This window comes from Numida meleagris, chromosome 18 (assembly GCF_002078875.1).
Source record: "Numida meleagris isolate 19003 breed g44 Domestic line chromosome 18, NumMel1.0, whole genome shotgun sequence".
Lineage (NCBI taxonomy): Eukaryota > Metazoa > Chordata > Aves > Galliformes > Numididae > Numida > Numida meleagris.
This window is the reverse complement of record NC_034426.1, coordinates 8,589,551-8,616,588: the sequence shown is the minus strand read 5'-3', so window position 1 is coordinate 8,616,588 and position 27,038 is coordinate 8,589,551. Positions and strand designations below refer to the sequence as shown.

At 46.8% G+C, this 27,038-nt stretch overlaps 1 protein-coding gene across 3 annotated transcripts in view; it reads right to left on the bottom strand.

Annotated features, from left to right (window-relative positions):
• Positions 1-26,085, bottom strand: part of AATF (apoptosis antagonizing transcription factor) — a 50,518-nt gene extending 24,433 nt beyond the window's left edge. For all 3 annotated transcript variants that reach the window (XR_002444006.1, XR_002444007.1, XM_021415746.1), the window contains exons 1-8: positions 25,934-26,085; positions 24,385-24,573; positions 23,381-23,791; positions 22,734-22,871; positions 8,727-8,841; positions 8,192-8,396; positions 7,522-7,686; positions 6,678-6,761 (exon numbers count right to left, since the gene is read on the bottom strand). Coding sequence is in view for 1 of the 3 variants with exons in the window: in XM_021415746.1 (XP_021271421.1) it covers positions 6,678-6,761; positions 7,522-7,686; positions 8,192-8,396; positions 8,727-8,841; positions 22,734-22,871; positions 23,381-23,791; positions 24,385-24,573; positions 25,934-26,018 (1,392 nt within the window). In the remaining 2 variants the exon portion in view is untranslated. The remainder of the gene's footprint in view (positions 1-6,677; positions 6,762-7,521; positions 7,687-8,191; positions 8,397-8,726; positions 8,842-22,733; positions 22,872-23,380; positions 23,792-24,384; positions 24,574-25,933) is intronic.

Genomic DNA, 27,038 nt, shown 5'->3' with positions numbered 1-27,038 from the left:
AGACAAAGGCAAGGGGGAATTAAAACAGAGCAGGCGCAAGAGGGAAACTAGGAAAGGGAAATAAAAGCTGCGAAGCACCTTGCTATATCTAAATAGCGTACGTCTTAAAGCTTACGTTATAAATCATGCTAACAATGGTTACTAAAATAAAAGTGGATGTAGCCAGAGGCTACCGCTGAAAAAGTCAGTCTAGACCTGCCTCGCTGCCTTTGGTCTTTAAGGATTTGATTAGTTTTTCCGCTTTCTAGTTCAGAGTCTTGCATTCAGCCCATGCTCCAGAGCCAGCAAGGGCTCAGGATACGGAATGAATGACAAACTCATTTACTGAATAACGCAACACTGTTTTCACAGCACAAGACTTAAAACACTTCCAAAGCTGTAATATTTCATTAAGCTTGGCGATTCAGGTTAAAATTTATTAGTCAAAACAGAAAACTCTCATCAGACCCCATATATTCCATTAAGAGTGATATATGGTGTCTCCCAACATCTAATTATTAACTAGGAAGTGTAGGTAAATCACTATCAAAATTAAGCCGTGATGTGTGAAGACAGTTTGAGTTAGGCAATTTCAGCATCAAAAGGCTTTGATTTGAAACATATCCTTTCTTGCTTTCCCTCCTTCACCTCTTCCCATCTTCCCTGAACTTCAGAAACCCAAGCTCGCTCTGCCATGCAAACAAACACAGCTGCCCACCTGCACAGCCTGCGGCTCAGCTGCCAGCCCCAAGCCAGGAGAAACCATGTGCAAAGAGGACAACGGGCAATAGCAAGTGGAAGAAAGTTGCTTACGCGTGTTTGATTTGTCTTCGGAAGGAACTGGCTGTGAGTGTTCCTGCACGTGTGTTTCTGAACTCAACAAAGCTTCACATCACAGAGAAAGTTTTTATTCAGGTATCAAAAAACACTCGCAAATCCTACGAAAAGCAAGCAAATCAGACTCCCTATAGAAAGCCAGGGATGACCTGCCGCACAAGGAAAGGAAAGCAGGCTGAGGTCATGTGGACTGCCAAAGCCCACAGGCAGTGGTAGCAGCAGGCTGGGAGCAGAACAGAACCAATTCTCCCTCCTGTGCTTGAAGCACTCACGAGGAATGAGAATCTGCAACTGCTAACAAAGAGCAAAGCAACGCTCCCGCACAACACAACTGAAGGCAGAAGCTTGGGAAGCAGCCAGCAGCCATCCGCCTGCCTCCGCCGACTCCAAAGCCTTTGGAAAAACCTACGCTGGAGTCAATGATGTGTGCTATCTAAAGAATTCACCTTACAAGATCTCCTTTCCCTGCTGGTTAAAGAGAAGCAGATACATTGTACAAAATTAGAGGGATTTAGAAATGCCATCAGGGTGTTGTTCAAGGGTAATAGAGATTCATTTCTCATTTTAGAGGTCAATTTGCGCTGTGGAGGTTAGGTCTCATTTTCATGCACTATCTATAGTGTTTCTAATACTACACTTGCTGACCTTTCTGATGTGCAGACCTAGGACAGCTCAAATGAAGAGCTAAAGTACAGCTGAAAGAGGCCTTGTGACACAAGGGACTTTCCTGCGCCCTCACAGACCACTTTGCACTCCCACCTTGCAAAAGCTGACCTGCAGTGCATCACGGGACGCAGCTGAGTTTACAAACCTCAGAAATATAACTGGAACGAGAGCAATACTTTTTCTCTGATGTTAGTAAAGTCTGCAGGAAAGGCAGACGAGGCGCAGGCCGTTTCTGCGACAGCGCACCAGAGCCACCCAGTCCGCCTTGCATGCGGCAGTGCTGCCTCAGCACTGGGGGGGCCAGGAGTGTGGGGCAGTGGGGGGCAGAGAGGCCGATGGCAACGCGTCAAGTCCAAGTAAAGAAATAAGAACACAAACACCAACTGCTCGTCCTCCTCAGGGGTGAATAAGCAAAGCCACTCCGCTCCCCAGCAGAAAGTTGACAAAGCGGCCTTTTCTCAACGCCATTTCCATGCCTCCTATTTCTTTTCTCTCCTTTATTCTTCGGACAGATGTGGTAAATCACATCATTTTTCCTCCTTCCTTCTCATATACATACACTGTGCAATTACTCAAAACAGCATAAATAATGAAAAGGTGGTTTCTATTAAGCATGCATTTTACACTGCACTCTGCTTGGATGCAGAAACAAGACATTCCTTCTCCTCTAAGCCAGCACCGTGCAGTAGCTTAACTGCATTTGGATTTCCAGCAGCACCACAGCTCATTTTGTTTTTAAATCCCCACGAAACACTTCAATATTTAACTTCCTGTCATCTGTTTATAACGTAAACACCTAAACCACAAGGTGAAATCACTGGATGGTCATCTTAAAAAGAAAAAACTTTGCTGAAGTTCTGTTTTGGATAAAACAGCGTTGGCTTGTGGATTTTCTGATAAGCCATTAAGAGACGTTTCAAATCAAGCTTTAAAACATGTTATTAACCATCTACCCAGCCATTTGAAAGATACGTGCCTGTGATAAGAGTATTGTATTGCCATTAACCTGTGGGATGGTTCAAGACATCTCTTATTCACACAAAACTCGAAATGCATCTCATTAAAGTCACAAGATCAGCTGTCCATATTAATCACTCACCAGTTTAATTAAGGCAAACCAGCTTGTCAGAAAGCCAGTCTTCTCTCTATTCCTCACCATTATCGACTTTTAATAGTTACTAGATTAGTAATTACTTGTTTATGGCATTATCAAATACCTGGGAGAGAAAAACACAGCGTGTGACCGGGAACTGCTTCAGGCCCACTCCTGGCCGGGATGCAAGGATGTAGAGTCTTGTTGTACAGTGCGTACAACCCAGAAGAGGAACAAAGCAAGCTACACGTGCCGAGGGAGCCAGGAGCTCACCTGCAGTCACTCGGATTAAAGGAATTCCAAATGCAAAGCTTGGAACAAGGAGGCAAGATGTGCTTGCAGCTCTGACAATGTCTGCAGGCACATGAGACACCACTCTACAGGAAACAACAACTGAGTCACAAGCCCCCACGTCAAAGTTTTCTACTGCACTAACTCCTTCCTAAATAACAGCGGTGCAGACAAGGAGCAGAACAAAGCCCTTCCCACTGCTGGGAGCAAAGCCCAGGCACAACCAGGTCCTTCAGCCACTGCACTGCGGTGCCATGCAGACTGTGTGCAGCACCCCAGCAAACCCCAGTAAACCACGGCCCAAGGGCAGCTCCCTGTGCCTGTCCCACCCCCCAGCTCTGTGCACCTTGTGCAAGTTGTGGAGATCACAGACAAGAGCCGTGTTGTTAGAAAATGTGGTGACGTATGACACAGCCAAGTCAGGGGGAGGAGGGAGCAGGAGAGCAGAGAGAAGAAGGGATTATGAGTATTCCTACCTCTCCCTAGGCATACCTGCTGCCATCAGTGAGGAACATTTGTTCTAAGAGCAGCTGCCACCGGCGCAATGCTTAGCATATGAACACTACCCTAATTCCTGTTGGAAATAAACCAATTTCCACTCTCTCCTTTACCAGAGTAATTCAAGCTAATAATAAAAGCCCCACTGCAGCATGGCAGACCAGCCGCTCTCAGGCAGCAGGATGGAGTGGTAAGTCTTAACTTTGCGACATCGGCAGTAATGAATTCTACGTAAATACGACTTCTAAAAATATCCAGCCTATTTCTTCCCTTAAAACCATGTACCAACGAGAGTTTAGAAGAAAAGGAAATGGAGTCTGGCCTCTCGCTGCTGTCACTAATCAGGATCTTTTTGAAACAATTCTTGCATGATTCAGCCCCGCCGCACGTTAGCACTCAGCCTGGGCCGCCACAGTGAGGCCTGTAACTGCTTGTCAAAAAACAGAAAGAGATGAGAGAAGGCAAAGAGGGACAAACAACAGGACAGAGTTTAACCCCAAGTCAATGTAAGGTTCCCCCAGCCCCACATGGTGAATTCCATCAGCTACTGAGGTCTGGACAAGAAAATTACAGTTTTCCAAAGGAGAAACAGATTCATTAAAGAGCTCGGGATTATGTTCTATAATAAAATAGTATGGCTAGCCATTCTGCTACGATTAATTTGTGTGCATCGATCAGATCTCACTTTTAATTGCTTAATTTTGCACTGAGATGTACAGGAACTGGTGTCCCATGTCCTTTATCCACATATTTTCCTCTCATATATCTTACTATTCTATAACAAGTAGTAACCAAAATAAGCTATTACTAATTGATATTTGTAAAAATGAAAGCGATACTAAAAAAAAGTTTGGACCTTAAATTTAAAAACAAAGACCCATTTCAATGTACATACGTGCTTTGCACTAAGTATTATGCACGGAGGGCAGAGTTTCTGAGCAGCCTCAGCTCCAGCCATCAGAGGCGTTGCTGCTGATTACTGCTGAAGAAGCAGAGCCCTTTCTACCTAATATTTACACGTGTACATACACACAAGCATGCACACATACGCGCACACACAAAAGCCCCGCACAGTTATGACCCATTTGAAAGAAAACACATTCTATGTATTGTCAGCACACTATTGTAATGCACTCTACCCTTTCTGAATGCAGTGTTCAGCTTCAGCTTACCACCCTGACAAATAAAGGAAAGCACTTTATGAAACCAATTTAATTGGGAGGTGACAGAAAACATACAGCCATTTTCTTTAGCCTTATCACTGAATTGGCTTCAGCTCCAATCTCTGCCAAATCCCACTCAACAGAAGAAATTAACCAGGTCAGCGGAACAGGTGCTGCGCGGTGTCTGTCAAGGGGCTGGCATCCCCACAATTACTTGCACACAATGAAGCAGTAATCTTTACAGATCATCTCTCCCAAGAAGCATATTGGGGACGGGAGGAGAAGGGTGGAAGGGAGGGAGGGAGAGATGGAAAAAAAAAAAAAAACAACAAGAAAGGAAAATGAATGTGTAGCTGCCTCGCGGCTCAGCAGATGTCTGTGCGTGATGTACGAGGCTAGGATAAGCTGTCGGAGCCCGCTGCCAAAGAGTAGTAAGTGATTAAAGCCTCCGCCAGGCTAAGCGCCATATTTAGAGTCCATGGGGTTTCAGAAGTTGCACCCATTCCTTGCTGTGCAGCCAGATGTTGTCGGCGGGTCCCGCTTCTATTTAGCGTGCGCGGGAGGCAGCAGTTGGTACAGCAAGGAATGCAATCTGGAATGCTTCCGGAGGTGCCGTACATTAAACCAGTGTCACCCATCCTTCACCTCTCCTGAATGCTGAAACAACTCCAATTTGCTGCCACTTCCCTCTTGGGAAATGGCCAAGACACAGTGGTGCCTGGCAGAGCCATTTGTTTTACTCAGGTGATTCTCTTCCCTCAATGACCTCTATTAGTTTAAGTTTTAATTTAGATTAACCCCAGCACCCCAATTAACCAGTGAGGGGAAATGCTAAGCTGTGACTAGTCATAATTCTGAAGTTAGGATTTATCGAAGTTAAAGTTATAAGAAATGAAGCCAGACCATCCATCTATTGCTATTTTTCTTATAAAAATTTTTAACATTTCACGGTCAGTAAGTATCTTATCTGCACAGGTCTGAAGACTGTTGGTCCCAGACATTTCTCCTTGGCCACTCCACTATTTTAGTGTACTTACAGTATTTGTTCTGTATCTTAACGCTCCACTTGGACCTCAAAGTTGGGCTTCTGGTCCACTTGGACCCCAAATCTTTTGACAGTGTCATCTCACTGCATAACACTTTTGGTCTCTTCAGCCACTGCTGCCAACACCACAGGCGCTCTCCCATCACCAGACCTGGCTCAGTGCATCTTTTCAATCATCTTTAGTCCTGGCTCCGCACATGAAATCCCAAAATTTGGAAATATTTGAATGCTTCTGGCTAAAACACTTAACCCAGCACAGCTACACAGTAACAGGTCTCTTCCACTGCCCGCATACTTTGCTAGCCATTTTAATAAGTATTCAGATTAGAAATGCCTGCCTTTCTAAGGATATAATTATATTTGTTTAGTCCTGACGCGAAAACACTCAGTGGATCATCAGAGCAAAAGCAGTTTTTCATGCATTGAGGTAGGACACACTCCTCAACACATGGCAATTTCAGTATTTTATGAAGCTGGCACTGCCATTTATTAAATACATTACAAGCATGAGGTTTTCCTAAGCTTCAGCCTCGGTGCACAGAGCACACATACCTCGTTTCTAAGAATTCTGCAAATAAAAAGAATAGCTGGCCCAAATCCAACCTGGCATAACTCCAGGAGAAGTGCTACACAGAAGCTCTGCAGCTTTTTCATTTTAAGTAGATGAGATGAGTTAGGGTGAGATGAGAGTAACTTCAGTGCTTTTAAGGATCTACCAGAATCATTTTTCACAACTGTACTCTACCAGCAACAACAAAAGAAGTCACCTTTGGATAATTCAGTAATTTTTCTCTATTATGTAGCAACGTTCACCAGCGAGAACCACAGACAGAGACCTAATGCCAGAGTCCTGACTCTCAAACACATCAGCACCAGGAATAGCAGTAAGTTTATATCCACAGCACAAGTTTGAGCTCACACAGTCCTATATGGAAAGCTGAGTGTGAAAACACCCTGAACAATCTACAGAGACTCCAGATGCTAAGAGGCATGACTCAGTTTCACTGGTCAGATAGATTCAGGCCACAGAGTCAACTGCATTAGCTTGGTGAGTATTCAAAGATAAGTGAAGCCATAATGCCAACACAGACTGACAGTCACGTACCTGGTGATAAAAGTCGTCATCGTCAAATATTTCCTCATCTATGTCCTTCAGGTGCCTGTTGGAATCTGCCTGAGGGAGGACTTCCTGGAAGCAGAAGGGAAATACTGAAAGCTCATATATGCGTGTTTCCATCCCCAGCTCCGACAGCTTTACATGTAGCAGCTTGTAAACACTTGAAAATAGGAACAAATGGAGAACAGCTCCCATCATAGAAAGCTTTTGAGGACTAGGAATACATTTAGAGGCAAGGCAGAAACGCTGCCAATGCCAAAATAGATTTATGATGCCTTTACTAGGAAATAAATAGGACTACACAAAGTCTGTCTGGCAAAATACTACAGATATTTTTAATGTAACGGCAAAAATATATCTCGTAAGCGCAGTAATTCCACATGATCTATCAGAATTGAATATTTATTCATTCTTAAATACTAAATTAATATCAGACATACTACCAATACACTCTGTAGGTTACACACAGTATGATTTTCTGTGACTTTCTGGGTTAAAGATCCTAAACCCCAGAGTCAGAAGAAAGCTTTGTAGCTGCTGCCTCAAGCAGCAGATTTAGTGACCACCAGTTCCTATCATACAGGACAGGCATGGTCAGAGACCAAGCATAGTTTTCTCCTGTTGAGAACTGGCACAGGAGATAGCACACACACCATAAAACTGGAATTCAAGTGTCTACATCTTCTTGCTAGTCACTGCATTACATGAATCAACACTCAGATATGTTCTTCATCAATCTCCCAAACAAGAATATTACCTGCTAAAGGCTAATTGTTCCGCAAAGAGTCTCACTGGTTCTACAGCATGAGCCATGTAAACAAAATACCCTTACCGAATTTTCAGGCAAAAATTCAGGGACTGGATGAGAATCCTGCTCCTTCTTTCCCAGCACTCTATACACTGATCGCTTGGTCTGTGTCCGCCGTAGTAATCTCTCTTTGTCCATCAAAATATGATCAATCTGAGTCAAGATTGAACGCTCAAAGGCACCGAAACCCTGCGACAACATTAACTAGTGTCAGATAATGCAGAAAGCTTTTCCTCAAGGCAGCAATGTTCCTCTATCTTTCCATGTCAGTGGATAAGCAGACAGCATTCCAAGAGGAGGGGGCTTGGGTTTTGTTGCAGAGATTTTTGCTATTTTTGTTATTTTTTTTTTGTTTCTCTTTCCCTTCCCAACCTGAGGCAGCCTGAGGCCTGGCTTAATAATAAAATGCTTTTGTTGTTCTGGTTCAGATGAACTTCTCAACAATTAATATTAACCCACAGATGCTATGAGACCCTGGATCTTAGGGGGACATGATTACCCATAGTATTAAAGCATACACATTGTGAAGGACGAGGGGCACAGAAACCCCTAATTGTGTTGTGAAACACAAACAACTTGTTCATCAAGCAAAACTTGGCTTAGCTTGGAATATCCATGATATGAGGCCTTCCAATCAAGTGCTGTTCCACAGATCTCTGCTACCCGATACGCACGTCAGCACACGCAGACTTACCTTGCCCATTTTGCCAGATGCCAGCTTTGTCTTCTCGTGCCATTTCTGCAAGATGCTGTTCCGATACGTCCTGAAGTCGGCATACCTCTTGGCTATGAACTCTGGGAAGTCCTCCGCCTTCAGCTTTCGTTTGGGAGCGCGCTTCCTCTTCTCCTGAGCTTCACCCGCTCGCTCTTCATCGCTGCTGCTGGGGATTTCATCATCACTGAAAAATGAATTAAAAAATACAAACTAAACACCCTACACCTGTCTAAGGCAACACGTGTGAATTCTTAGCAGCTCCTCCACTACAGCTCGGAGTTGTTCCACCCTATGGCAACATTTATGGGGAAAGAGCTGCAGCTTCGTCACCCTTCTGATTTCAAAACAGACTTCCAGTACTGGTGGAAGGAGCGTGAACGGCCATTCACCCAGCATGTCTGTCACCCACATCCAATGGCAATGGAGAGAAAAGCAGAGAACGAACGCAGTCAGGAAAGCCGTGCATTTTCTCATTTAGTTGCGGACCAACAGAAAGATCTTCTTTCGTATTTACCTCTCAGGTTTTGATTGTTTCCCATCTACCAGGTGCCTCGTGCCTGGGCATTGATAAAGCAGCTCATCCTGAATGTCCACTAGTACTCTCAGCAATGTGTCTATGGCTTTACAACCTGCAGAACAAGAGACACAAGTGACAATTTTCCACCAATTGTTGATTTTGATAAAGACTTAGTTTTGCAGTGCCTAGTTCCTCTTCTCAAATCTGAACTGCTGCCACAGCTACCACGTGGCCAATTAAATGTTTTCCTCTAACCAGTCAGAGTCGCAGTTTTAACTTCAAGTTGATGTAACTGTTAATGTTGCACAACATCACAATGATAAAGAACAATTTTCCCCAAAAAAGGGAGGATGGGAGGGAGGACGGGAGGGAGGACTGCTTTCTAAACTTCTGCCTGGCTGCACACTGGGAGTACACCCATCTAATGTTTCATCGACAAACACTCAGGCCGCAGAGCCTGAAGGATTCAGATACTGAAGAAACACAGTAACGTGTGAAGAAGTATTTCATGACACACACATCTGACAACAACCTTCTCTGCTGACTAACTCACTTCTCTCCACATTAAGTCTTGTGATAGAGGCCAGTTTCAGCTCTAAGCATGACCCCTGACCTTTCTTTTTTGTGCATCATGTGCGTGCTACAGGGAGCAGAAGGAGGGAGGGCAAGTAGAAAAAACGAACTCCTGCAGAGCTGTGACTATTGCTGGTTTCTATGCTGCTGTGCTCACCACGCAGGAGGTATAAGAAATTAGACTGTAAGTAAAATTAAATGTAGCAAGATCTGATCTACGGGGAAAACTTAAACAATGACCTGGCAAGTTTAATGAGAGGGCTCTGATCAGAAAAGCAGAACTGCAGGCCACTAATCCTGAAGGTGGATCTGATGTTTCTTATCCGAAGGCTCTAAGAGCTGGCTGTTTTTCTGTATCTATGTAGATGCTGACAAAATGATCTCTGTTCCAACGACCTCGTGTTCTCCAAGGGCACACAGCAGAGCTGGCTGCAGGGAAGGGTTAACTGCACACCGCTGCCACATCTGTTGTTTAAAAATAGCTCTTTTGTGGCAAGCAGCAAGCCCCCCCGCAGAACGCTCTGATCTAAACAAGTGTTTGTCTGGGTGTACACAAACACTGCTTCTGTACCTTGCTGCACATCAATCACAGGGTCAGCTCTTCAAGGCAAAACCACGGAGTACGTCTCTATCCAAAACCCTACACCAAACTTCACAGATTTCTTTACATTTACCCCCCAGAGGCTCATGGCCTTTACTTTTACAAAGCGAAGTGAAGTCAGTGGGGATGTTCTGCTTAACTCCTGAGGCTGTTGCTTGCTTTGCAGGCAGCATAACGGAATGGAGGGAACTTTTCACCATCTGATTCCTCTTTTGCTAACAGAGGATGTAGAGATCACGGGCAGAGCAAACAGCAAATCTTCATCAGCCAGACACAGGCAGCACAAGAAGAACCCAGCTCCGACACGCAGAGTTCTCAATCTCTGCTATGTTACCACTGTGATATCGCCTAGTTGTCACCAGCTACAGAAAGATTATGGCCTGACCTCAGTTACAGGAATGCCAGGGAGAAGACGCTTTCAGATTTTTGTTGCAGATCAGCAGTCGGACTCCCCCAGCCCAGGGTTCCTTACAGATACATTCTGACAGCTCTTCTATATAAACCTATTAACGGATTAGGTTTGCTGTACTTGTAAAACAGTTGTGTGTTCGCATCAAAACAATTCTAAGAGACAAACAGACAAAAGCCCATAAAAATGCATTTGTTGTACGTGTCTGCAGCTAAAGCGTCATTTGCAAAGGAAATTGCCCCCACCCTACCCGAGTGCACAGCTCACAACAGCAAAATCCTTCCCACTGCCTGCAACACAGCTAAACGTCCCCAGAGCTTCCGAAACTGTTTATTTTCTACCCGCTGTCTATCCTCCAGCAGCAGTGCTAATGCACCCCAGGCGGCTTTGATCCTGTCAATTACAACTGGAGTAGCACTCCAGCTCTTCTGGGGTATATCAGGGCCACGGCAAGCAGGCAAGGAATAAAGACAGGCTCAAGCTCCCCCAGGCTATGAGATACGGACCCCGGCAGAAGTGGGGATGGGAAGCAATTTTATTTGGAGCGAAGGGGATGGAGAGGGCAGGGAAGACAATGACCGCACATCTAACCAGGTGGGAGGGCTAATTACTGCAGACAGCGGCTTCGTCGTGAGCCTCTTACAGCTGGGTAATTTCCTGCTTTCAATTCGTGTGTATTTAATAGCATTACTGGATGGCATTCTCATTGTTAATGCTGGGTGCTTAAGTGTGCTGTAAACTCAACTTCAGAAGCTGAGTGTCACCCTCGCCTGCCTTCTCCCCACCCAGCCCAGCCCTACCCGTTTCACACGCAGTTCCTGAGGGACTGTTTCCTTCCCAGTCTCCTTGCCTTCTCTTCCCTCGAACGCCCTCATCTGCTTTTACACTGCCTGCACTGGGGAGAAGACTGAAGTCGCTTGTGAACGAAGGCTGCGTAAAGCAAAACCACTCCACAGATGCACGCTGCGTTGCTCTGAAGGGAAGCCAGGCACTAACCCTCTTGCTTTCCAATCCTCCCAGCATATATCTGTATTTTTAATGCTGCTCATCATCTGAAACAGACAATTAAACAGAAAAGCCACAAATACGGAGCTTTCCAAGCACACCAGTACATTAAGAAAGCCAACCAGCAGTCTTAATATGTGATAACCACGGCTTCTACCTCCTGCTCCATTCACAGAACAAAGCCAGCAATACCTCTGCACAGCTTAACATCTGTCCTTACACTGGCCATAAACCATCAATGAAAACAACCTCAAAACTCTCCCCCTTTCCAGAAGTTACTTCTGTACACCCAATCCGTGGGTTTTTTGAGGACTAGCATCTCAGCAATTCTTTGAAAACAAAAGCAGCTAGATCCCTTTATGGAATATGAGCCACTCAGCTCCTCCAAACAACCCACACTCCATGCCTGGAGTGGCCAACTAACCCCAGCACAAAGGCAACCCCTGCTTCCATCAAAGCTTTCCTAATACTATCATGTAGGGAAGGAGAATGGATGCTGAGTGGGATTCATGTGCAGCAAGAATACAGCAAACATGGCTTGAGCATGACTTCGAGCTTCAGTGGGACTCAGAGTGTCTGCGTAAGATGTTAACTTGTAAGAGTCACTTTTAAGAGTCTATGGGAGCCCCTTCATTTTGTGTACAGGAGTGAAAGAGTTGTTCCAGATTCAGCAGACAGCATATCAATCCACCAAGAAAGCTGTGAGCCAGGACCAGTAAATCAAAGCGTGCCTTTCTGTTAATACTCTCTCATACGTTCTCATTTTATACATCCCTTCACCCAGCCAGAAAGTAGCCCTGGAGTATTTAGCTCCATTCAGGGATAGCACTGCCATGTATCAAAGTGTCAGGAGACCCACCAGAGATGGAATCTGTCCTGCCGCTCTCAAACCACAAAAATCAGTTTTGTCAATGCCAGTGGCTACAAACCAGCTCTGCTGCCACGTCCCTCCTCGCAGGGCCAGCTCCTGGCTGCAGGTACCAGCCCACAGCACACCTGCCTGCCTGCCCCGGGGGCTCCCATCACTGTAAATTCAGCACTTCTACAGAAAGGCAGCTTCACATGCAGACAAATACCCATGCTCTTTGTCATGACCTCTAAAAATGGGGTCTCATTTCATCTTCCCAAGCAGCTGCGGAGAGCAGCAGCTGGCATGGAGCAGCAGGGAGCGGCTGCACGCAGAGACACTTCAAGTCGATGGAAAAAGCGGGTGCCTCGAGGCCACATTTTCAAAGGTACTCACAGAGAGCCAACCAGAGAGGCTCCCAGAGCAGCTCCACCAGGCAGGCTCCTCCCCACCCGGCTGCGCTGCCTCCATCCGGCGCAGGGCTACAGCCACAGATGTGCAGCGATGGCGGTCAGGGATGGAATCCTAAAAATTGGGGCGAAATTCCAGGATTTCAATCCATTACATACAGAAGAAGTGCTGAGAGAGGCTGCTGGGAACAAAAAGCACTTGGAAGCTCATGGGTAAAACAGACTGCTGGACACCCCTCATGCTGCACAGCAAACTGGGCAGCACCATCCTCCCTCTCCCAAGGCCGAGCTGCCAAGGACGGGGGGTTCTGTCCCACCATGGGAAGCCACCGTGTCCCCACCACACACAGCGCGAGCCACATCGTGCCAACAGAAAGAAGGACTCCAACACGTTCTGTCATAGCAGCTGTGCATAATGAAAAGTATTGTCATCAGGTGCACGTATTTATCCCAACATTCAGATGAAGAGGGGAAATTTTCTCTGCTTTCAAGCGGCAGTGGGACAGGAGTTAAACTACAGGTCACAATGGCACTCAATACGCCGGCCCCAGAACAATACTTCTCATTCAAATCCACCAGCCAGCCACTTGCACTAGTCATCCCCAGCAATTAATCCCCCAAGAAACACGTTTGATTAAATCTTTTCAAGCAAATCCTTTGCTTTGCTTTTGTTAGTTCACTTCTTGTCAACATCTATTAAAATATGCCTTTAATTCTCCCACAATCTTAAAAAACACCGATTCCACTGTCTTCAACTTTAATCAACTGTATGGCCGGCATTTTTCATTTCATAATAATGTGCTGTTTGGAATTCAAGAGGCAGGCTCAACATCAATCATTCGGCAAGAATTTTTCCACTGCAATAAATATGCAAATGAGGAAAGCCAGTCAGTCGTATTTCAGGCCCGACTTGCTAGTGTTTTAAAAAAGACACAAATTTATTAATTGCCGTTGGCCAGCGGAATCCTATTACTTTGGGCATTGATTACAAAGCTGTGTGAGTGATTATTGTGCAACTCGCAGGCTATCCAGGCATGAGGAAAAATTATTAAAGCAAGGCAGAGATTATCAACTCAGAATAACAATAAGCCTTAACATTTTAGGCCTCTAACTTCTTCAACAAAGAATTACGCCGGAGCTCCACCGTATCGTAATTCTGAAGTCTGTCAGTGTTACTTCAGGAGCTCGCTCTACATTCCCTGCAGCAGAGTGATGTTAGCAGCCTGGAAAGGGCGGAGGGACTCCTCCAGGTATGGCATCCCTAACACTGAGCTCGGGACAACCACCCTTCTGCTGCTGCCACTGCAGCAGATCAACACGGGGCAGCAGAGCCCCCCAGTACAGCAGATCACACAGCCCCTCCTGCCTGGCTCCCCCTGCACGGAGGTTCTATGGAAACACCAAGCTAGCAGCGAGCTGGAGAGACAGGAGGACCAGGGCAGCCCAGGAGGGCACCAGGCCCTCGGGCAGCACAGGCCTGTCTCATTTTTCCCAAAGGTGGTGGTTTGAGCACGCGTTTCTCAGCGACTTCAGTGAGCACAAAGCACTTGTAAGTCTGCCCTGGTTGTTTTAGGAAATAATTGGAGTAACATTCCCTTCACGCTTCCCAAAACACCGAGTTCCTGGGTTTTTATAAAGGACGGTAGGAAAGAGGCCTACTTTTCTGCTGATGGCGATGAAAAGATCCGCTCCACAGCAGAGGCCCAATTTGCTGGTTCCATTGGAATGCAAATGATGCAGAAGTCTCTGCAGAGGGGAAAATTTTATTCCTTCAGCACAAAGGAGCCAATATTACAAACTGCTTTCACATACTCCCAAAGTTACAGAATGGACTCAATTTATCCCTTTCACTCGAATATTACTGCATTGACAGTAAGAACAACAGGATCAGACATAGATGAGCTTGCTAAAAGTAAAGCAAATAACTAGATGCAGCAATGGAATAAAGGTTTGGTATCCGAGGATGTTATTAGTGGGGACTGGGGGAGGGGGAAAGCTGAGAAAGGAGAGAAAGAGAAACACTTCCATGAAGTTCATGCTCTGCTGATTCGCCTCGACCGTCATCTTTTGATATCAGCCCCAAGCAGGGAGGGAAGGGGCTCATAAAAATGAGATTTATAAAAACTGATGTTTTACATTACTGTAAATGTAAAGAAGCTGACACTGTGAGTTCCAGTCTGTGCCACGCAGGATTCCCCAAGTACACAGGCAGAAATGAGAAAGGAGGAAGAAATGTGAAATTTCATAGTTATCTCGATATTAAGGCCAGAAGGGAGCAGTAGCCCATCAAGACTGACCTCCCCATATAATACCGGGCCATTAATTACATTTATCATGACAAGCAGTGAGTTTCCATCTCAAGGTAACCAATTGCCAATTAATTCGAGTTAGCTGACATTTGCACATGCTCTCTGGATGCTTTGCAAGCCTTTGTTTCCCCACATCTTGTTTGTGTGGTACGCACACTAACATGCTCAAGTATTTAGTTAAACCCCAGTTAATTAGCTATTAATTATCTTGAGAAACTCAAGCATAGGCAAACCCATTTGATGTTCCTGAAGCGTGGTGCAATCCCATGGTCTGGAGCTTGGGCGCATCAGGTCAACAACTACGTCTTCCCTTTTTTTTTGCACTAGAATTTAAGACAGCTTTAAAAGAAACCTCAAACATGAACAGTGTCCAACACATATAGCTATGGAGATAACCTGTCAAGTGGGAGCATTTCAATTTTAGCACATCTGTACAGGAGAAGCGTGCACAAATTCTGCTCCAGAAGACTAAATACCACAGGCTAACAGCCTTGACAATCTGCAAGGAAGGGCAAGCGGTTTTTGCTCTGAGAAAAGGCCCCTACTCCACATCAAATAAATATCTCCTAAATATCTCCACTACCTCCCATGCAGAATTGCTGCACGATCCACAGACAGTAACCACAGGCCACAAAGTACATTCCTGGTGCCTCACACAGCCCAAACCCTGCACTGCGATGAACACACACAAAGCCTCACAGCCCCACTACCCAACCAAATAAGCACACAGACAAAGTGGAGCTCTGGAGCTGATACCCGTAGCTTTCTCTAAGCTTTGCAGTTCATACCACTTCTGTCTTTCTTGCTACCACATACGCAGAACGGCTGCCCATCCTTAGGGATCCTAATTCTTAGCAAAAGCTCTCCAAGGCCTGGGACCATCACAACACGATGAACCAAGGATGGCATAATTCATTCCTTTATTTTAGCTGAGAGTAAAGTCTTCGTTAACATCACCAGGCTTCGGCTCAGTCCCACACAGAGTTGAACAAATTCTTCATTGGATCAGAGAGAAAAGGTGAAATCTGGGGACACCTGCATCCACATCCATTTAAAAATCAAACTCGCTACTGCATGAATCGACAAGCCTGATGCTTTTGTATTCATAAAGTGTCTAGACTAATACAATTCAATTAAAATGAACTACCAGTGTTAAGTGGGCTAGATCTGATCATGATAATTTACACTCAGGCTTGAAACTCAGTGCTGCTGTCACACATTTGTGCAGGCTCCCAGTAAAATCTTCAAAGCAAGAATATATTTAAGTCCATGATCTCACCTAGCACCAATTAATCCTGTAACTGGAAACCACGTAATCTGCCTGTGCCTCAATCCCTCCCCCCGCAGCCCTGTGACACCCACCTTGCTCCATATCGCAGCATTATCCGCTCTGGATGTACACTTGGGCTACATCTCAGTTTTAAAAGTGATCCATGCATTGAGATGATAACAAAATTCTGACTAGAATTATTGGCAGCTGATTCCTGCAGGCTTCTCTGAGAAATCCCAAGCTTAAGTTGATAAAGCACATTTCATAAGGCATCTTTTCCCTAACCAGGTGTGCAAAGTGACAAGCAGCAGCCGGGGAGCGAGGCAGGGAGGACCCATTGCACTGCACAGCAAGGAGGACCTTCTGACAAACACGTTCTCTCCTCCAGGAAGGGGGACGGATTCTCCAGTCTCTAGAGCACACTTCATCTTATTCTAATTTAGACTTACCTGATTTTGTGATTGGCAACCCTTCCCATGGCAGGGGAATTGAAACTAGATGATCTTTTAAGGTCCCTTCCAACCCAACCATTCTGTGATTCTATGATTATTCAAGTTAGCCAGTGCTTAATCAGCTTCTTGGACATGACTTACATGGATGCTGAATAAAATACATACATGTTTAAAGATAGAGAATCATTGCGAACATACAGATAAGCTAAACAAAGCAAACTGAATCTTTCCTTCTGTCTTGAATGCAAGTGGGATTCTCAGCCTCTTCTTTTAGAGGCCTTCTCCATCAGTCACAAGGCAGATAACCGTCACTGGAGCAGCGAACCAACCCCATGTGCCAGGAGTCCAACGCAGGCCATAACTATAAAGGTCCATGGAGCTCCAGGGCCATCACAGCCCTTTGCACCCAATACAGACGTAACCTAATTCCACCCCAGAAATTGAGACATTTCTAAGAGAGGTGAAGTGTTTGGGCTGACAAAAAGTCAACATCTCCTTTTCCCAGAAGTCCCCAAATAGCCCTGTGCAGTTCCAGGCAAGCACCACCAAGTTTTGTTAGTGCACCTTCAAGCTCTACTTTTCAATAAAGTATAATTAAATAGCAACCATTGGCTTGCTGCACCTGAGACATATAACACCTTCAGGGAATAACTAATCAACATGTAATGTAGGTTATCCAGCAACTGACTTGAAGAAACTGGCTCCAGTAAGATTACGACTAGGGAGTTGCTTCCTGCAGACGTTACATACGGCTCGCACTCATTCCCCTTGTTCCACCTTTCCATGTCTTTCTTTTGAACAAAGTTTATTCCTAGCACTCAATTCAAAACACACATCAGATGAACTGAAAGGTGTGCTTGCTCCAAAAGCATGCAGCCCAAAAGCAGTGTGGGCAAAGAAAGCAGGGCTGGGAACTGGCATTCAGGCAGCAACTTCCAAGTCCTATTCCATGGTTTAACTGCCTCCCTAGAGAGGTCACAAAGAAACACATATCCCCAGTGCCACGCTGGCTGCAGGAAGGGCTCCTTGCAGGGCACAAGAAAGGATCGGTGCCCTCACCTTTAACCTCCCCATGAAGCAAAACACACTGTTCCACGGTCCTGTGGTTGGGTATGTGTTACGTGCAGAGTGAACCAGGTCCTGCTCTGCAGCACTGCCTACCATCCAGCAGCTACCTGCAGAACCCTTCAATGCTCATCTCTGTGTGAACATGCCTCACTGGTCTTTTGGAGAGATACTGAAGGGGATACCACACCAGCGCTCGACGTCTGAGGAAACAAGGTTCCTCTCTGGCTTACGCACCGTCCCTGAACACAAGGAGCACCAGAGCCATGCAAGGAAAAGAAGATAAAGTTGACTACATACAAAACAAATTAAAGGTCAACTACCACTGTGAGTTGGGAAGAGATTCACAAGTTTCAGTGGAATTTTAAAGCTGGATGCAGTGCCGTAACTATTAGCGGCAGCGCAGGCTGTGCTGAGCAGCTCAGGCTGCTGCCAGGAGGAGCTGCTGCTCCATTAACACATTAATAACCCAGACAGCTTTGGGGATAATGGCCTTGCAAGCACAGGGAGCATTTCATTTGATTTTTTCTTTAATATTTTTAAATCCAATTCACTTCATTCAGGTTTATTTTCTTATTGATCGCCAACCTTCGCACAACTTCTCCACAGCCCTGCAAAGTGTAAGTAACAGCTAAGATCTGCTGTCACCACTGCTGCTCCTCTTGTGAGCCAACCTGCTCTCGCAGACCCTGCCTGCTTTTCACCACAGCTGCGTCCCTCCCATTTCTTCAGGACTCACCCCGAGCTCACACTGAGGAAACCCACGGTCCGGTATTTCCCTTCACACCCGCTCACAGACAGAGCCAAAAATCAAAAAAATAATGAAAACATTCAGCTGGCAGTTTCTATTTCAGGGACCTGTCCAGCTGTAGGAAAGTGAAAGGACACACATGTGAAAAATACCCAACTACTTATCATCTTAAAGTCTTCCAATGTGCATCAGCATCTTGCCTTCTGCAAGAGAGCCACATGAGTTTCTCTACATTCTTACTTGCTGTCTCTCCAACTAAAAACTGAAAATAACACATTACTCCCATTCCTATTGGTGAATCAAAGCATCACTGTCCAGCTACCAGTCGCTGACACATCCCCAGGTATTTTGAACCAGGGCTGTAAAGAGAAAGGAGTTACAGCAGCTAGAACAGAGCTGCGTGGCCCTGAGAGGAACCCCAGCTCCCCAGGCTGTGCTGAACAGCTCCCGGCCTCTGTGAGAGCAAGAGATCCTTGCCTACAGCTAGCCATGGCTTTTTGTTACTGAATGAGAGCCCCAAACCTCAGCACTGTTTAATTCCTGACACTGGATATGGCTTCACTAGCATGGCTTCCACCTCCGCCCTGACTCCGTCCTGCCCTTGAGGTAATTTTTGTGCCATTTTCACAAGATCTCCTTCCAACCTTCCTCCTCCCTGAAAGCATACACAGAAACATGAATGGCAAGCATGCAATCTGTGCAGAGACACAGCACAGAAACTTGCACCTTGCACTCTTTTTCTATGTAAATAATGCAAGGATCCTGCGGGAACATGCCAGGGATTGGAATTTTTAATTAATGGGTCTCTTTAATGTGCAAATCAGGAGCAGATTGCAAATTCTGACTTGCATTGATTATGAAAAACATTAATTGAACGCGCAAGACCCCAAACAGAGGCAACATCTCAAGCCCTGGACCGGGCTAGGAGATACGGTGCGAGAGAATACAAACGTATCTTGGAGAAACAGACCGCCCCGGGCAGCAGCACCTCACAAACACGAGCTGCGGGAGCTCACGTGCGCAGTGCATTAAGAACGTGCAGCGCCTTCAGAGCGCAGCCGCCGTGGTTTTGGTATGAGGAGACCTCTCTGACTTCCCCCATGGATGCAAAGCAGGAAGAAACACGAGCTCCATGACCACGGTCTCTAATTCGTAGGTAAAAAGGAGCATTGGGGAAAAAAAAAATCCTGGGATATAATTAAAGATGAGGAAAATAAAAGTAACACAGTGCAAACAAAGCAATGCTGTCTCTTTAAACGGAAATTCATCCTATATAAATTATGGCCATAAACTTTTCCTGCAGTGCAGCCTAATTAATTCTTGTTCTATACACAAAGGGAAATGCTGGGTGACAAATGGGTGTGAAGCCTGAAAGCTGCCAGGTCTGCAAAACATTTTCTACTTCAATTTATAAGCAATTTTGCAGTAAATCATCCACCAGAACCTGAGATCTCAGGAATCCAAGATTGTCTGAGGTACATCGCATCATTTTTTTATTTTATTTTTTTCATAAAAGATTAAAAAATAAACACTTGAGTTCTTCCTAAGATGCAACCTCAGAACTTGGGAAACGTGCGTGACCTTACCATTTTTGCTCAGATTTGACTGTAAAACTGCAAAAGCACATAGATCACTGCTGCCTGCTCCCTAACACCATCAGTTCAGTCCCCTGGGGAGCCTCGCTGCTGCCACTGGCTTCACAGAGCTGTTACAAGTGGGACACACCAGCAAGGCAAATAGAGGAGGGCTGTCTCCCACCTCAGCAAACTCATCGTTCCTACAAAGCAGAGAGCAGAACCTTCACAAGCAAGGGAAGGACTTTGGGTAACACCAAAAGCTTGCTGGGGAAGCTCTGAAAGAGGCGTGAGGGACCCGGGTGCCGAGAGCCTGCAGCACTTCTAACTCAGAGCCGGGACTTCAGGCACCACCTGCTTCGTGCAGCCTCACACACCAGATCATTTCCTCTTACTCAGTGAAGATCATGAAAGCATGCCAGATTTATTTTGTGGATTTGGATGGAATTGCTGAGGCTTCCCTGAAAGGAGAGGATCATCCATTCCAAAACAGTGTCAATGTCATGATTATCTTAAATCCCATCCAAGTCTCAAGCACGCTACGCGCAATGGAACAAGCTCAACATCCAGCATTCACAAAGCCTTGCCTTAAACCCATGATAAAATGATTCATCTTTAAACCTTCTTGTGCCCAATTCTTTCTTTTTTTTCCTGTCTGGAGAACAGGCTCCTGCCCACGAGCTGGTAACACAACTGGGAGGAGAAGCAGGAGTGCAGAAACAGACACAGCCCAGCACCTCACTGTTTAGAATTGAATTTCTACAAGCTTATTTGTATAGAACCCAAACCCCTCGATCAGGGCTCCTCCTGGAAGCTGACTGATAAAAAGTGAGGCTGCCCTCATAAATCAAGGTCCACCAGTTCAAGACGGGTTTTAAACATATTACATTATATATTTTTTTTCAGAATGGACTTAATTTCACTTTCTGAAACTAAGGCTTCACAGCCCTGTTACCCAGGCAGGAGCTTCCTAATGGAAACCATGCCACAGCTCAGATCCGTGCTGGGAAGTCCCAAATCCCTCTCACGGGTACCAACACTGCCACACAGGAGAGAAACGGGTCACTGTCACCTGCTGCACTCCCAGTCTCTCCTAAGACCCGTGTACACAAATTTGGGCCTTATGTTTCACGCTTGGAACTTCCCAACTGCTGGAAAGAGCATCTCTGCAGAGCAGAGAAAGATGTCTGCTTGGACAGCAGTGCAGTTCATCACCAACAATGGCTGTAACCTACTTTACTGTACAATTACAGAGCGTATTTAAAACTACAAAAATAAAAAGGAAATGTAAATTCGGTCCCTTAGAGAATGCCAGCAAACACTAAAGGAGCACAGCAGCATCAGAATGTTCCTAAGCTCCTTACTCCCCACCCATCAGCCTGGGCATTTCCCCTGCTAACGTCACCCAGGTCAACCCAGCTGGATTCTGCTGTCTCCCCACACTCAATACACAACCTGAACACAGGTGATTGGGAACAGCAGAGCAAACTGCTGCACCTTTCCTGTCTGGATTACAAAAAATGGGGTGGGCAAGGAATCACAGCACAGCTATTAACAGCAGATTTTCCTTTAATGTACTGGACAACTGGCAGATTAACCTCTCTGCCGTACTGTGCACAGTATTACACTGCATGTTCTTGGATGTATTTTGCTTATGGGAAATATCAAAATGTCAACCATTGTTTCTGCTAAAGGTCTTTAATGATATTGCATTTTAGACCTGTAATGAAACATGGTGCTCAGTGCAGTTTGTAATGCATCTCATTAAACACATTAATAACATGCGTTTCACTGAAAGGTCAGCTTAGTATTGCTGGGAGTTCGCCTTCCTTTCCTTAATCACTTCATTTAAAGCAGCTGAGCTAACTTTAAAACAAAGAGTCACACCTGCTATAACTCCAAATAAGCTGATTAGCTACAGCATTCAGGTCAGGTGTGAGCTGTAAGATGATAGTCAAATCCTGGCATAGGGGCAAGGACAGTCAGGCTGGATCATGGCAAAAGTTCCTAATGTAGTTTTAAGATAACTTGTGTCAGCCTAGGTCAAAGTTCCTCAAACACACAGGTATCAGTACCACACATACAAACAGGAGCTTTAATAAATTAAACAGACCCACAATGCACTGAAGTTGAGCACTTTGTGTTTATCAGCTGGAGCATGCAGATTTTATTTGCTATATTGGAGAATCTGAGTCTCATCAGATCAGTATCATTAATAGTGATCCTAAAAACCAAATATCTGAAGCAGCTCCAAACTGAAAAGGTATTTCCTGTTGCTTTGACAGCACAGGCCCTCTCCTCTGTGCTGCATTACTCCTGGTTAGGGCAAATCACCGCAACCATGGACCCAGCACAGAACCAATACCTACACAGGGTCTCAGGACAAAGAAGCTTTCCAGCTCCACACCAAGCAGTGATAACCAAGCCAGTTATTCCTAAGAGCTATTACAAAAGTGACAAGCAAACTTCAATACCCACACAAAGTAGAATCAGCAGCAGGACCAAAGCTGAGGCTCACCAACATCAACTAGATATACACAGACATGGGTGATGGGAGACATTTTCTTTGTCTGGGGTAGGAAATACTTTATACTCGCACAGTACGTAATTAATGATTATAGCTAATACTACAAACATATGCAACTCAAAGCCCTCACTTTCTCATTAACTTTCTCACACAGGTAAAACATTGGCTAAAGCAGACTCTACCCAAAGAGAAAAGTTGGAAGAATTCTTACAGCTCTCCACAGCATTGTCGAATTCCTGTCCACCTTCCTTTCTGAAGATGGGGAAAGTATCTGGCTGAGGAAGCCGGTTGACTATTACAAGAGCCTTCTGCATCTTGATTCTGCCTTCCAAGATCTGATCCCACAGTGCTTCATAAGAGAGAGAGGGAAAAAAAAAAAGAAAAAGTAATTTAACAAGCCAAAGCACCTGCTCCTGCCCCATCCTATCTGTGATCCTGACTGCAACCCTGAGAATCACAGAAAAATCTTATTTGCATCACTGGTTAGAAGAATAATGTGTAAATGGATGCTGGTAATTTGATTGAATAAATTGGAAGAAACTTCAGCATTTGAAGAAAAACAGCAGACAGTACAGAACTAACAGTGTAATGTCCTCATTCCCACCCAAACTACAAATGTATTCAGTTCAATTAAGCCAGCATATGAATACACTTTGTAACATTAGATTTTGTAGGAGTGGTGACACCAGCATGCACAGCACATTCAGTGCAACATCTGCAAATGACATGGGCTGCTGCAGCTTGCACACGCACTGCACCAACAGCAAGTTAACAAACTGCGGTGGCTCCTGTCAGGGGCAGCGTCTATAGTGTCAGCAAGGTGAATCTTGTCAAAATACACAGCGAACAAGCACTAACCTAGCTGATTCTTCACTGCTTTTCCTTTTTCCACTTCATCATTTGCTTGTCCTTTAGAGAATGTCATCACTCCCCCATCATCCTCGTTGTCTTTGGTGTCTTTTATGTGGTCATGGTTTTCCCCCTCATATTTCTCATCATCACTTCCTTCTTCCATGCTGCCATCATCTTCACCTTCTCCATCACTGCTCCCAACATCATCCATCCCCTCTGCAAATTTCTCAAAGTCCGTGATATTCTGGAAACTGAACTTTGGTGCTTTGGCAGAGGAAACTCTCTCTTCATCATCTTCCAGGTTATCCTCCTGGTCACTGACAGCACTGCTGGGCTGCTCCTCTGTTTTACTGCCCAAGCTGCCATCATCTTCTGAATCTTCACTGCCACTATACCACTCATCTAAGGCTTCTTCAGCTATTAATTCAAAAAGAAAAAAAAAGTTACTTCCCAGAAAGATGTCACTCTGCAGCATGCATCAACAATGGCTACTAATCTGAGCTCCAAACTCTGCTTTATTCTTTGTTTTGACCAGTTAATGGAAAAAAAAGTGAGGCTACATGGAGGAGAAAATCTTAGCTCTTATCTTCTGTAACAATAACTAGTGACACAGTAATCAAACAAGCTGGTCACGATTTGCTTTATGTATCTTTAAAACGAGACACACTTGCAGTCACCAAGATATATTGCCCTTAAAATGGCAACCATTTCTTTCCCTCCACACAACATGGAGCCAGGCTTCACTGAGCCTCCCCTCACAGGTATCCACAGTCCCTCCTCACTCCCAGGACACAGACCTCTACTTGGGATTTCCTTTTCCCTCGCATCAAAAAACATGACCTCATTTTCAGGAGGGCACTTCAAAAAGGAGTCCAGCTTATTTGTACCTGTTTATAAATGTGTAACAAGGATTTGAAGTTCCTCATCTCAGTGGAGAAGGCCCTAATTCAATCTAGCATCCGAAAATTATAAGTAGTCCAATTAAAAGGGAAAGAAATAAGATTTCTTACCAGATCCTTCTTCAGACAGAGCATCTCCCCAGAGTTCTTCTTGCAGGGCTTTGCGAGATGTCGCTTTTCCACTGTACCTTTTATCAGCTTCTAAGAGGGAGGCCGAAGCTTTCCTCCGTATATTACCAACAGGTAAAACGTCATCTGCATTTTCATCCTCAAACCTGTCAATCACTTTAGCAACTGTGGCTGTAGGGAAAAAAATAAAAATGGAGGAAGGATAACTAAACCGAACTGAATTTCAGGCTCCAAGTAGCTGCAGAAAACTCCTCCTGCTCTACAAACAAAATGCTGCAAAGGTGAGCTGGATGGCAATGCTTGATTTTGAACGAGCACTGCCTACATTCACACCTTCTTCCCTGCCTCTTCTTCCTTTTAGAGAGCCCACAGCAAGCACTGGACAGGCGAAGCACATTCAAACCCTTCCACAGAGCCCTGAACTTCATGGGGTGACTCATGAGACACGTGGGCCCCTGGCTGGAGGACTCAGCAGCGCTGAATGCCTTCACTCACTCCACGTTTACTGAGAGAAAGAGGAAAACTGGGATGCAGACACGCTTTGGCCTCTTCCTATGTATGTGAGTCACATAAATGCATGAACATTTCAGGATAGCTAAGCAGAGAAAATAACTGCACTGTAGCTATTACTCTTTTTCGTACCCATCTTCCCTGGGACACAAAAATGGAGCGGTCCAGCAAAAAGAACTCAACGCACCGCATTCTCCTCTTACTTTTACTCATGTGCAAGACATGCTGTATGCAAAATTACAGGGTCAGCTTCGTTCAGCCAAGCAGGCGACCCAAGCGGCTGAACACCTCTAAGTGCTCTATTAACGTCTGTTAGCAAACTTTAATGCCTCCCTCGCAGCGCCTACTCGGGGCTCGGGAGGAGGACAAAAATCCTCGTGTTCCTAATCAAGGAGCAGAGCTCAGGCCCAAACACGGTCACCGCACGCACAGGGGAGCGGAGAGGTGCTCGGCAACGGTGGACACGGTGCCACCCTCACAGACCGCCCTGCGGGGATCAGCCTGCACCGCTGTTCTCGAGTCTGAAACTCAACCACAACTACGAAGCACGGGGCGATGTCCCCGCGGTACCGCAGCGCTGCCCCTGCCACCAGCCAGCGCCGCACACGTGCACGGAGGCCTCGGGCGCTGCCCCGTGCCACGCGAGGCCCCAGGTGCTCAGCAGGGCCCGCCCGGCAGCTGTAGCGTTCCATGGGGCGCTTCTCGGGACGCTCTTCTGGAAGTTTCCAGCGGGATCCGCTCCCGGCCTGCGGCGGTGTCCGCACGGAGCCAAGGCCGGGCCCCGAGCTCGCGGAGCGCTGCGTGGCTACGGGCCGAGCCCCGCGCTGTGCGCCCGCCCGGAGCTCCCACCCTCGCGGCGGGGCCGCACTCCGGCCCGAGCCCCCCCACACCCCACGGCGGCGGCTGAGGCTCCACGCACGCCACGTGCAGCCCCGGCCCGGCAGCGGCCGGCAGCGCCCGGCCGACCCAGGCCCGCCCCCACCCGCCACGGGCACGGAACTCTCCTCCCTCCCGCTCTCACCTTCCTCCGCGTCGTCCTCGGGGTCGCGCAGCTCGGGCCGGGGGTTGAGCAGCTCCTCCAGCTGCCGCGCTAAGGGCGCCGCCATCTTGCCGGGCGGAGAGGGGCGGAGTCTGGCGGTGGGCGGGGCCTCGACGGGGCGGGGCCTCGAGGGCGGCTCCCGGCAGGGGGCGGGGCCTCGATGGGGGCGGGGCCTTCGCGCTCCGCGCCCCGCTGTGCCCGCGTCCCGCACCGCTCGTCCTTTGTCTGCGTTAAAGTACGCGCGGTGGTTCGAGCGGGAATAACCGCCATAAAAGAACTGAAATCCAACATCCGAGCCCTCCGGCTGTCCCGCCTCCACCGCTACAACGGGGATAGCTCCCACCCTACGCATCTGCGTCATGGGAATTCAGATGTGCCGAGTGCTCCGGAGCTGGAAAGCACGAGAATGACGAGCTCTTAAAGCACAGCTGTCTTAATAACTCTAAATACTACTTTTTTTTTTATACCCCCCCCAATCAGCACGCACCTGCGTTAGCGCTGCCATGCGAGCGGTGGGGGCTGGGGGGCACTGCCCGCACCTGCAGCTCCGTGCGGGGCCCCAGCAAAGCGGTGCGGGACCGGCGACCCCGTGGGAGCGCTGGGAATCACCCCCCCGGGCTGTGCCCGCAGCTCCCGGCCCCCAAACACAAGGGGACACCTGGAACTGGTGGCTGGGAATAGAGGGCGGTGCGTCTCCTGTGGCGCGTGAGAACGGACCCAGATCGGCATCTCAAATGTGAGCTGCAGACGGGGGCCTAAATGTCCCACCCCCACAGGAACGGCCCCGGGAGGTCCGCTGGGACCCCGTGTATGGGACGGCACCGGCGGGTTTGTGACGCTGCCAGAGGCAAGCTGCAAACTTCGGCCGCATCGAGCAGGCGGCTCGCTCATCCCCTTCCCGTCAGCACGCGGCCCTCCCTCACTGCTTATCTGCTTCTGAACGCTGCAAAGATTAATCCCGACGTGCATCCTCATTAGAGCCCAGAAAGGCACGAGCCAGGCCGCACCAGCGCCCAGCGCTTCTCCGCGGCTCCGGATCCAGCTCGGCTTCCCCGAAGCAGGAGCGTTCAGTGCAGCCGCTCGTCCT